This window comes from Zymoseptoria tritici, chromosome 1 (assembly GCF_000219625.1).
Source record: "Zymoseptoria tritici IPO323 chromosome 1, whole genome shotgun sequence".
Lineage (NCBI taxonomy): Eukaryota > Fungi > Ascomycota > Dothideomycetes > Mycosphaerellales > Mycosphaerellaceae > Zymoseptoria > Zymoseptoria tritici.
The window spans coordinates 5,485,656-5,497,312 of NC_018218.1; the positions used below are offsets into that span (position 1 = coordinate 5,485,656).

At 53.9% G+C, this 11,657-nt stretch overlaps 5 protein-coding genes across 5 annotated transcripts; 2 read left to right on the forward strand and 3 right to left on the reverse strand.

Annotated features, from left to right (window-relative positions):
• Window positions 1–530: 530 nt before the first annotated feature.
• On the forward strand, window positions 531–3,220 carry MYCGRDRAFT_67446 (uncharacterized protein; the record flags this gene model as incomplete). The annotated part of the gene is made up of 3 exons (XM_003856708.1): window positions 531–1,970; window positions 2,208–2,319; window positions 2,395–3,220. The coding sequence occupies 3 exons, from the start codon at window positions 551–553 to the stop codon at window positions 3,218–3,220; spliced, it is 2,358 nt and encodes a 785-aa protein (XP_003856756.1).
• A 445-nt stretch (window positions 3,221–3,665) lies between these two features.
• MYCGRDRAFT_33604 (uncharacterized protein) lies at window positions 3,666–4,632 on the reverse strand (the record flags this gene model as incomplete). The annotated part of the gene is made up of 3 exons (XM_003856875.1): window positions 3,666–3,852; window positions 3,971–4,095; window positions 4,153–4,632. The coding sequence occupies 3 exons, from the start codon at window positions 4,630–4,632 to the stop codon at window positions 3,666–3,668; spliced, it is 792 nt and encodes a 263-aa protein (XP_003856923.1).
• Window positions 4,633–5,838: 1,206 nt separating this feature from the next.
• Window positions 5,839–6,510, reverse strand: MYCGRDRAFT_31431 (uncharacterized protein; the record flags this gene model as incomplete). Its single annotated transcript, XM_003856874.1, has 1 exon — window positions 5,839–6,510. A coding segment is annotated over one exon (672 nt), but the record flags the coding sequence as incomplete, so codon positions are not given.
• A 362-nt stretch (window positions 6,511–6,872) lies between these two features.
• On the forward strand, window positions 6,873–8,520 carry MYCGRDRAFT_107726 (uncharacterized protein; the record flags this gene model as incomplete). Its single annotated transcript, XM_003856709.1, has 1 exon — window positions 6,873–8,520. The coding sequence occupies one exon, from the start codon at window positions 6,919–6,921 to the stop codon at window positions 8,518–8,520; it is 1,602 nt and encodes a 533-aa protein (XP_003856757.1).
• A 1,330-nt stretch (window positions 8,521–9,850) lies between these two features.
• MYCGRDRAFT_84267 (uncharacterized protein) lies at window positions 9,851–11,317 on the reverse strand (the record flags this gene model as incomplete). Its single annotated transcript, XM_003856873.1, has 4 exons — window positions 9,851–10,423; window positions 10,484–10,878; window positions 10,928–11,066; window positions 11,123–11,317. The coding sequence occupies 4 exons, from the start codon at window positions 11,315–11,317 to the stop codon at window positions 9,851–9,853; spliced, it is 1,302 nt and encodes a 433-aa protein (XP_003856921.1).
• Between the last annotated feature and the right edge of the window lie 340 nt (window positions 11,318–11,657).

The following is an 11,657-nucleotide window of genomic DNA, read 5'->3' on the forward strand; positions in this document are numbered from 1 at the left end:
ATATTGAGGGCCCCAGCTGGGTTGACAGAGCTGATTCCCAAACAGCCTCCCTTGGACGCAAGTCAAGCGCCTTCTATTGGGAAGGCTTACGGAACTCGACCTGTGTTGCTCCAAGACCAGCCTACTGCGGTGGATCATGTCGGAGGTCAGAACTCTTGCTTGCAGCCACTATGCGCATTCTGCGGACCACGCTGGTTGGCTCAGTGTTACGGAGAGGAGCAGCAGCGTCTACAGCTCTTGCAGCGAGGCCACTGGATAGAGTGGCGTAGTCCGCAAAATGAGAATGACCAGCCTTGTATCGTCCATGTCCGCGTCCTGGAGGAGCATATACACTTTATCACTTTGTGGATTTTACCAATGAAGTAATCCGACGTTATACGCAGTGCTTTACTCTGTCACGTGTTATCGCTTGGCTGAGGTGGGGGCTGAGATTTGCCTAGCGCGACTGCCTCGCCTCTATCGCGTCGTTCGCGTTCTCCAAACATCCATTCCAGCTTCGTCTCTTCTCTTTATTCACATTTTGCGCCACCTTCACCACTACACCGACAACATGGAGGAGGGCGACAGCGCTGCACTCTTCGGGGACGTGGTGTTCACCGTGATCCCAAGCGACGACATTGAAGAACACAACATCGAATCCCTCAAGGTTGCGATTACCAACAATGGAGGTCGATTTGTACCGCTACGCGCATCCGACCAGCATATCGAAGACCTCGAAGAATTGTCGCACATCATCACCACACATGTGGACTTCCCGCAATACGATCGCGCCATCGAGCTCGGCACATACATCGTCAAGCCTGCATGGGTGGCTCTCAGCATTCAGAAGCAGAGGCAGGCGTCGACGAGACAATACTCCCCGGATCCGAGCCAATTCTTTCACGATGTGGTTGTCACATTCGCCGGTCTTCCTGAGAGTGACGAGGAGAATCTCACAGCTGGTGTCATAGCCCTGGGTGGACAGAAGAGCACCGGCCTAAGCAAGCTTGTCACGCACATTGTGACAACCAACGACAACGAAGAGAAGTGCAGACTCGCGAAGGAGAAGCAACTGAAGATGAAGAGAGTCCTTCCACATTGGTTCGATGACTGCTTGAGGCTCGGGAGGAAGATCAACGAGCAACCTTACATGTTTCCGGACCCAGAGATCCTTCGCTCAGATTTGACAGCCAGCACGGTTCGAGGGGCGCAGTCACCGGAGCTCGACGGAGCCACGACTGCAACGCCATCCGGAGAGCCCTCCAGTACCCCACCGTCAAGCCCTTCAGAGTCCCGCAAGAATCTCAATGCCTTGACGAACCGTACGATTTTCCTGTCCGACGATCTACACATCGAGCCGCATCTCCGCAAGACTCTCGATAAGCTCATACATTCTGGTGGGGGAGCCGTCGTTGATTCGGTGAAAAAGGCAAACGTGTACATTGGTGCGTACAGAGACGGTTCAGACTTCATTGCAGCTTCCCGAAAAGAGAACATTGAAGTAGCGAATCTGGCGTGGCTCTTTCATGTCATCAATCGCAACAAGTATGTGAGCCCGCTTCGCCGACTTCTACACTACCCGATACCACGACGAGGGCTGCCTGGTTTCGAGAATATGAAGATCAGCATTTCGAACTATTCTGGAGATGCGCGCCTTTACGTCGAGAATCTGATTCGATACTGTGGTGCAGAGTACACCAAGACCATGAAGCAAGACAACACACACGTCATTGCCGCTCACTTGCATGGGGAGAAATGCGAAGCAGCGCAGGAGTGGAACATCAACATGGTGAACCATCTTTGGCTCGAGGAGAGCTATGCAAAATGTGCTGTGCAGTCAATCTCTAACCCAAAATATGTCACATTCCCAACGAGGACAAATCTTGGCGAGGTGGCCGGCCAGACCAGTCTGGACATGAAAGCTGTTGAGCGTCTCTACTACCCATTGCCACGCTCTCCTCAGAAGCCTCAAAAAGCCGCTGAGCGACAGGGTGTCCCGGCTTCCAGTGCGTTCGCGACGACCAGCGAGCAGAAGGAGCCAGATGTCCCCGAACAGATCGACGAGGATGACGAGATGGACGTCGATAACGTGGAAGAACCACAGACAGCGAAGCGGCCTCGAGGAAGACCGCCAAAATCAGCACTGGCGACGCCTCGTGTCGCAGACGACGAGAAGGAGAACGAGTCACCCTTCATGACAAGTACAGGACGTGCTTCCAAAGTCAAAGCGCTCAACACGTTGCATTCGCAAGCGGCCGACATCGAGCTATTTCAGAAGGAGATGAAGCGAAAAGGCGGTGTCATTCACGGAGGTCGCCGTGGAAGCATCGCTGATGAGATGTCCTCCCCTGCGCCGAATCGGCGAAACTCCAGGAAGCGTCCCAGCGACGAGTACGATGTCACTGCTGAAGGTAGCGCTCTTAGTGATGGCGAGACCCAACATGTCCCTTCCAAACTTACCAAGAAGGCGAAACATGCGGCTGTTCCCGACCTACCTGAAGTCAGATACCGGATGATGGTGACTGGTGATGATCGCTGGGCGTCGAATGCGCGAAAGGAGTCGGCCGACAAGAACACTCTACGCAGCCTCGGAGTTCTCCTTACCTCGGATCCAAAGAACGTCGACATTCTCGTCGCGCCCAAGCTTCTTCGCACGAGGAAGTTCGTGTGTGCTCTGGCTTGCGCACCCCTCGTGGTCGACACAACTTTCCTGGACTCAGCGCTCAAGCACAAGAAGCTTGCTGCGGATCCTCCAATGCTGAAGGACCGGGAAGGTGAGCAGCGTCTTGGTTACAAGCTCGCTGACGCCTTGGAGCGGGCAAAACACAACAACCGGAAGCTCTTCCGCGGCTGGTCGATCTTTGTCACCAAGGATGTCAATGGAGGCTTTGACACATATAAAGACATTATCACGCTGAACGGCGGGGTTGCGCTACTGTACACCGGGCGCACTGGAATCACGCTGCCCAAGCGACAAGAACGCAACGATCCCGAGTCAGGACAGGAGTCTCAGAATCAGGGCGGCGATGATGAGTTTGATTACGTGTACCTTGTCTCCGGCGGCTCAGAGGCAGAGGTCAAGCTCTGGAAGACGTTCCGTGACACCATCGGCAAGCAACAGCTCAAGGCACGCATCGTGCAACCGGACTGGCTGCTCCACGCCGCCATGACTCAACAAATCATCTGGAAGGACAGTTATTCTCTGGATGAGGGCTCGATGATGTCTCAGCGCAGTGGTTGAGTGATTGAGCTGTGATCGTGCCTCTTCGGGCTAGAGTTGACAGAAGATTTTGCAGGCTTCCCATGGTCATTTCGGCCGGTTGTAAGGAGACGGTGGTTCGGGAAAAGTGACTGGTACAGGACAAAGTAGGAATTGGTTTTTACATTTAGCGAGGCGCTGGTGGGAGAGGCAAGGGACGATAGTTGTCTACGAATGCAAACAGAACCTCAGATGTTCAACTGAGCGATACACAAGCAACCATGTTGATCCATTTCTTTTCAACTGACGGCTAACAACACTGCTTCACAGGGCGCTCATTGCCAATGCTGACGAGCCTGGAGTCGACCGCCCGTTTGCGAAGAGGTCGACACGAATACTCAGTGGCGTCGACTTCTTTCAGACCGCCGTGGCGGGCTCCCCAGTTCGCGATGCGGTGCCATGCCCGGTCGTGGATCTGAACCTGTCTCTAAAATGATGACTGCTCAGGTCGTGGTCTCCTCCAGAGTCTGCTCCCGGATTGGCAGTCTACAGTCATGTGAGTGAATGCATCCGAGCACAATCTATGGCGACTCACCTCGTATTCCAGGACCTTGATAAACTTATAGAAGCCCGAAGCCAGAAGAGATCCCATCAATGGTCCAATCCAGTAAATCCTGGCAATCCGAGGTGAATAAGTCAGCTATGGTCTAGACGAATGAGGAATCGATACAAAGCGAGACCGGTCGGAGTTCCCGTCGAACAATCTCGCGTCACTACAGGTCTAGTACTCACCAATGGTATTTCGCAAAGTTGTGATTGACAACTGCTGGACCAAAGGATCGTGCTGGATTCAAGCTGCCACCAGTGAAGAAGACTCCCGTGAGCTCTGCGATGAAGAGCGACAAACCGATGCCAATCTGCACGTCCACGAAGTCAGCATACCCTGGTTCCGCCTGTATCTGCAGTGCTCTTACAGGTGCAATGAACGTTGACTTGTGCTTCTCCGCCGCCAACATGATGATCGTGAAGACCAGCTCGGCCGTCAAGATCATCTCCAGGAACACTCCTTGAGCAACACTCGTTCCGCCTCCCAGCGTCGTTTCAGCGGCCAGCGGACCTGGCAGCATGCACGAAATCAATGCGGCGGCGGTGATGCCTCCCAAGACCTGGGAGATACCAAGCAAGACGCCTCTAACCCAAGGCACCGCACCGATGAGGCACAGTCCGAGGGTGACGGCTGGGTTGAACAAGCCTCCGCTGATGCGGAAGAAAACCCAGACATTTACCGCGAGGGAGAAGCCGAAGCAGAGCGAGATGTACAATAGCTGTTGGATCTTGCCGTCTGCTCCGGGGTTTACGGGAAGGTTGTTGACGACTTGGGTGCCGCCGAGGGCGAAGAAGAGGAAGAGAATGGTGCCGATGAACTCGCCGCACATGGCCTGTTTGCTCAACATGTCAGCTCCCAATCTGACGGAGGAGAATTGCCGACTGGACTCACGACGAAATGATTGCGAGCATTGTCCGGGAGCCGTCGAGCGAGTGGCAGTGGATGAGCTTGGCTCTCGCCTTGGTCGACGACTTTACTGATTGGATCTGCCATCGATGCTCTGGCTTCATGGAGCGGTGCCTGTCACAAGATCCGTGTTCGAAGACGGAGGGAGTGCTCTCCTATATGCAAAGGGATATCGATGATCACCAGCAGTGTGTACCGAATTCTGGGTGAAGGCCAGGTCATCAGGTCCTCCTCAGGTTGCTCCGTGGGTATCACTGCTCCGTTGGCTGGTTCGCTGACATACAATCGACATGGCGTTGTGTATATCAACATCTTGGAAACTTCATCTATTGGGCTGTCTATACACCCTCAGGTCCTTGAGGCTGCGGTGTTATGCTATTGCGGTTTCTCCTTGGTCTGAGAATGTGGTGGAAATGGTCACAGCTCAACATCCCGTCTTTGCACGCCTTTTCCATACGACATCCAGCTCGTTCCCAAAGCTCGCGAGTCCTGCGAGACGTGGAAGAGGCACATGGGAACTTGACATCGGCACGAACGGCGATATCGACGTCTCACAAAGATTCACTTGGAAGTTGCGCTAGGCCCAAGGTAGCAGGTGTGTGGAACCGTGAAAGCCCACGACACTTCCGACAGCGCATAGGTGCAACACTGCGTGGTACCCTGCGTGCGACACCGGTTTTTTGCGGCTTATTTGTTTGAGCGCAGCGTAAGTGGAGTTGACACGGACCTTCGCGACGACAGTCGGTAGCCAGCCAGCGTGGGGGTTGACGGGTCACGTCGTGCTCAGCGCGGTCGCAAGGATATCAGTGGTATATATACCGATAGGGAGGCTCCTCCTCAACTTGCCTTGATCGGCTGTATAGCTAAACAATCAACATCGGGCAGTACTCTATTCTTGAAGCACTGTATATGTGCCAACTGTGGTCCTCCCTAACTCCTGCTGTGCTTCTCACGCCGCACTTTGATCACTTCTCAGACTTTTTTCGTAAGCAGCAGTGGCGGACAAATTGCATGTCGATCGTGTCGACTTCCACATCCGGCATATCGTAGTTCCGACGAAGGGCGTGCCAGTCATCCGTCTTGTCCGTATCGGCTTTGCTCCGAGTGACTCAAGCGCATCGATCGCGCATCATCTACCCGAATCATTTCAAGTGCCACCCATAGTCTCGTCCTCAGCGCCTGCTGTGGCATCTGCCTCCTCGACACCTTCACCATTCCACCACAATTCCGGTCCAAGCCCTGAGTTCATCATTGAGCCTCTGATGAGGTAAGGCGGCATCCTCCGTGCCTGGTCTTCTTCCTCCTGAGTTTCATACGCCTGCGATCTCAGCGCATCAGGCGAGATGTCATGCCACTGCTCCTCCTCGATGCGCATCAGACAGCTCTCCGCATTGTCGAAGAAGAATTCATTGAACTCTCCTTCCTCATTCGGTGCGCGCCACACGAATGCCCAAGTTCCGCTTTCATCTTTATCCCAGGATGTGTTGTCGAACAGAGTTTCCGGTGGCACGACGAGGTCTTCGTAAAAGTCCACGGAGAGGTAGATTCCGGTCGGATTTGACTGCGTGATTGTTGCTCGGATGATCTCGCCTTTGAAGGGTCGGAAGACGATGAGACGGAAGTCTACGTTGACATTGACAATTCCAGTCCCGTGCCCGATCAGTCCTTCGGATGTTGAGACCAGGGAGTGAAATCCGAGACACAGGCCAACTTTATGGATCACCTTGTCGGCATATTTGGTGTTGATGAAGTCCTCGATTGCGCGAAAACTAGGCTTGGAGAAGTCTTTTGGAGGGATCTGAACTACGTCCGCGACCGTCACCTTTGTGCTGATTAGCAGACGTCGCGGGTAGTGCGTGTCGTGCGCATACAAGTGTGAACATTCTGACTCTTGCCTCGAAGCCCTTTCTTGCTATCGATCTTTTGTCTTTGAGCTTTGTTGTAGGAATGGATCCAGTGTGCTCATGATGAACGGAAGAAGGTCGGTCGCGGAATGTTAGGAGTGTCGCATGTTGAAGTTGTGGTCGCAGATGAGATGCCTTTTCACTTATTCATCGCAGCGGCTGGATTTTCAGCAGCCAATCGGAAGGCTTAGCGAGCCCCACTTTTGCCCATATACGTGGATCTCGAGGAGGGAAGATCTCGAACTTTTCGGACAACAACACCAAAGATCATCATGGTTGCAAGAATACCCACCAAGCGATTCTGGAACATATGGACTTAAGCCATGAGTGGGTTTCAGTTCCCTCCGCCTCCTCCGCCGCCGCCGAGGAGCCTGCCGAATTTTGAGGATCAATACAGCAACGCTGATCCGAGCCGTGGACGTGGAAGAGGCAGAGGCAGAGGCCGCGGAGGGAACGATGGTCGCGGTCGAGGCTCCCGAGGCGGAAGGGGCGGTAGTAGCAGTAATCGTGGGAGCAATCAGCAAAACTCTTCGATGAACTCTCGCCCTCGCAGCGACAATCCCGCAGTATCACTTCCGCAATATGGATCTCGCCTTCCCAATCCGATATTTCCGCCCTCATCAATACCACCATCAATACCTCCTGGCTCGTATGTAAATCCTGCCTTCCAGTTCGGCGGTCTGGGCCTCAACCTGCCCTCGGAGTCTCCTCAAAGGACTTTCGCCGGACACAAGAGAAAACTGGATGCCCTTCGAGAGCCAAAGCCTGTAGAAAGTCCCAACACGCCTGTCGCACCGTCTGTGCCAAGTTTTGGAGCGCCGATCGTCCCCCTCAAGATCGATCGCTCTTCAGCTCTCCCCAGCAACGCTGGGCCGCCAAAGAAGCGAACGACAAACGTGCTGGGTCTGACACCTGCTGGCGAACAGCAGTACTCGTCTTCCGAAAGCGACCATGAAGATGATGAAGTCGATGAGGAAGCCATGTTCGCTGAGCTGGGCACTACCTTGACATTCGAGCACAATGGGACGGTACTGTCACTCAACTCAGCTGCGGATCTCGCGAAGTGGAAGAAGGAGAGATCAAAGAACTTTCCAACCAAAGCTCGGACGGCTATGAAGATGGATGAGAAGCGTCAAATCGGAGGAGAAAGAAGACGACTTCTGGTACAGGCCAGTGACGCCCTACGAGAGGCTAGGAGACCAAAGAAGCAGCCACGAAAGCCAAAGGTTCAACCGGAGGTGATGAAACCGTCAGTCGAACGCATATCGGAGACGAAGCTGGAGAAGGCGAAGAGAGAGCTATCAACGCAGGCGGACAGACTTGAAGAGTTGCGGAAGAAAGTGGCAAAAAGCGAGGCGCTTGCAGTCCAGCTGAAGGCACAGAAGGCAGCAAGAGAAATCTCTCAGGCAAATCCGCCTGAAGCGGTCGCAGAAGCGGAAGACCGAGAAGAGAAGGAGGGCAATAGTCCCGCTCAAGATAACAACGACGATGAAGATGCCAACTCATCGTCCTCGGAGTCATCGGTCATCAGCTCCGACTCCTCCGATAGCTCGGACGACGACGACGAACCTCCCGAGCAGATCTCCTCAAAACCACTTCCGGTGACATCCGGCACAAAGCAACCGCTCTGTACCTACTACGTTGCAAGCGGACAATGCAGGGATGGTGATGCTTGCAGATTTCGGCACGAGCTGCCAGAGCGAGGCACCGGACAAGCGTATCGCGAGTCTCAAGACCACCAGCAACAGCAGCGGCGGCAACCAAAACGCGATCCGCACGCTCCGCCCGAGCTGGCCACGATCGATCGGAAGACCATCTTTCAGCGCATGATGGAGCAGGAGCACGGAGGGGAAGATCAGCTGGCGCTACAGGTTATCAAGTATCTGGGAAGGATGAACTTCTTTGCAGAGAAACATCAGGCGTGAATGTGGATGCTGGAGAGACAAGATTTGGATTCGTGTGCTCCAAGTACAGCTTTGTCAAATGCTCGCAAGTCGAACCTTGGCTTGTGAAACCAGCTTTGCCAAAACAACGTCTGTGAAAGCCGCGCACTCAACCTTGGGGTAAAGCCCAATGACTGGTTCCCGATGAAATCGCTCCAAAGGTCACAATCGCCGTCCGTCGTACTTGTTCCTTCTTAACCCTCCCGCAATGCATTTGTCCCGAAAGCAAAAGCCTGGTATGCTGTCCAAACCCAGCAGACGTCCATAATGACAAAGTCTTAGTCCATCGCGGGTTCCTCCTTCACTCCTTCCTCGATCTTGTGGGAATCCTCGCGCTTAGAGCGCTTCGATGGACTCTCGTTGTCATCTTCGTCCTCGCCATTGGCATCCGCGTCAGCCACCTCGGCCTGGGCTTTGCGGCCTAGTAGCACATGTCAGTAATTGAAGTATGACCAGGCATCATTAATATGCTTACCGCGCTTCTTGCCACCGGTGGACTTTGGAGTGGTGGCGGCGGCAGCCTTGGTCTTCTTCAGCGGTGTAGCGGTGTCAAGGTTGGCCCGGTTCTCGTTGATCTCTTTGGCGCGGGCCTTCGCGGCACGGAACCAGTGCTCGTAACCGCTCACGGTCTTGGTGTTTTCGACGGCCTTCATGAGAGCGAAGGTGGGGTTGCTCAGGGTACTGCCTTTTTCGAGCAGCGCAGCGATGACGCAGCTCATCTGCTCGAAGGTAAAGACTTGTTCGGAATTCTTGGATGCCATGTTGGATGTGCGGTGGTATGATCTGGTTAACAGAATGTCAGTGATCGAGTGCTGAGGAAGGCTGACTCGACTTACGAGGAGATTGGGGGTTGGACTGCTTCGTTGTCCCGGTGGTGGATGATTGTGGTGTCGACGTCGTTGTGGAAGAAGATGGAAAGGAGCAAACGCGGCGAGCTTTGGAGACCGGACAGAGCTCGCACGGTCCAGGCAGCGCTGCGCAGCTAGCCAATGAACGTACGGCGACGAGGTGAATCACAGGACAAACGAAAGTAAGCTAAGAGAGCGGAAGTGAGCTATGTCCACCGGTGAAGTGCTGTCATATTGCATGCACGGCCCGCTATGATCATTTTGGCGTCTCACATCCTTCACTTTCTGTCCACTTTCGACCGGATCTTCACATGCGAGCTCGCGCTCCTTCCCGATTCGGACGTCAGGGAACACAGTCCTAGAATCTCGCTTGCGGGGCTTCCGTTTGTCCGACTTGCCAATCCGTTGCACACACCCAGCATCCAACCAAGGGCAAGTTGCGCCCGCTCCCACTCCTGCGCTCCTCACAGCTTCGACACCTTCTGCACATAACCCATCTTCAGCTCACTAGCCCAATTCGAAGTGATCATCTTCTTGTACTTCTCATCCATCTGCGGCTTCATCTGCTTCGGCACTTTACTCCACTCCCTGTTATGCTCCTCCTCAAGCCTCCTGTATCTCTCGATCTCGGGAACAATCCACTCAGTCGCAGTATCTGCAGTCCGACCAACGACCTCCATGGGGATCAGATGCCCGATATCCTGAAACGTGACCTCCTTCACTCGACCTTTCTTCGCGCCGCCGGAGCCGCCGGGTCCGATACCGGTGCTGGCCATCTTGTCCGCTTTCAGCATGGGAGTGGAAACGTCTGACTTGCCGCCGAAGAGATACAAGACGCTTGGCCGAACGAATGGCAGACGTGCGTGGGTTGCTACTGGTTCTGGTCTGTAGAATGGGGAGTTGGGACCTGTAGCTGGATCGACGTCGATGTGGGTGATGGGGTTGGCATTGTTGGAAGGATCCGGGTATTCTGATGTTGGGAAATTGGCCCGGAGGAAAGTCAAGACTTCTTGGTGTTTTGTCGTTTTTAGCGTCACCTCCGTCTCTGTGTTCTTGTCGGGTGTGACGGAGGCAGTACTTGGATCTGCCGAGACTACCGGGATCGTCGTCTTTGCTGTCTGCGATCCAGGATGGATCAGAGTGGGAAGCTCGCGCAGACCGTGTTCGATCCACTTGTCGAAAACCCGAGGATCCCAAGCTTGGTAGAATTTGGAGCGTCCGAACGCAGCTCTGGCATCTTTACGGCTCGGCCATCGATCTCGTCGGACAGTAGAAGCTCCCGCGATTCCAGAACTTCCCTCTGTGGCTTGTAGTCGTTGTGCTACGGGGTCGATCATCACCAGCGTTGTGAACAGTCGTGGGTGCATTAGTGACAAGTTGATGAGATGGTTGCCACCCGCACTGTGTCCTATGCCAATCAAAGGCCGCTTCATGTGTTTCCGGAAGTGGTTGACCATGAGGAATAGATCCCTGGGATGGTCGAACCAGGATGCTATCGCAACGTCAATAAAAAGCCAGCGGCCATAACAGGTTGAACGTACGATCATTTCCCAGTTTGTGCTCGTTCAGTACTCCAGATTGACCCTGATGCGAGACGTCCGCTATCCAGACACTCCGGATCTTGACATTTTGCGCCTTTAGTCTTTCGTAGAGATCGTCCCAGAGAGGCTCGTACAGTTCCTGAACTGCGTTAGTTTGTGCCACGCAATCATTCCCCTGCCATGCAAGTAAGATACCTTCGGAAAGCCATTCGCGTGCGCGCCAATCACAGTCACATCGCCTTCGTCTTCATGCGTGGAGTCTATTGGTATATATTGCTTGATTGCGATGTGCAGGACGGCTTCCTGATCATCTGCCGTTCCTCTTGCGTAGTCCCTGATGTGAGAGGCAGGAAGTGTATGTTCTTTTATGCGGAAACGTGCGGTCGCCATGTCTTGTGTGTCTGAGAAGGTGTGAGAAGGAAGAAGATTGTTCCGAGATGTAAATGACTCCTATGAACGACGCTGGGAATTAGTGAAAGCAATGTGTTCAAAGACCAGGACGTGAAGTCAACAGCCGGGATGCAGACCGAGGTTGCCGAAGCTCAGGCTGCTCCGGCAGTCAAGTCGGCGGACGACTTCACCGCGATGTGATTTGTCTTGCCTCAGGTCCCCTTACACTGTACACTGTTGACTTTATACTACGGCGTGTGAATACTTGTGACTTTGGAGGTGTTCATCTCCTTGCAAAGCTAACGTTTGGATTGAAATACATCGAAGCCCCACCATGATC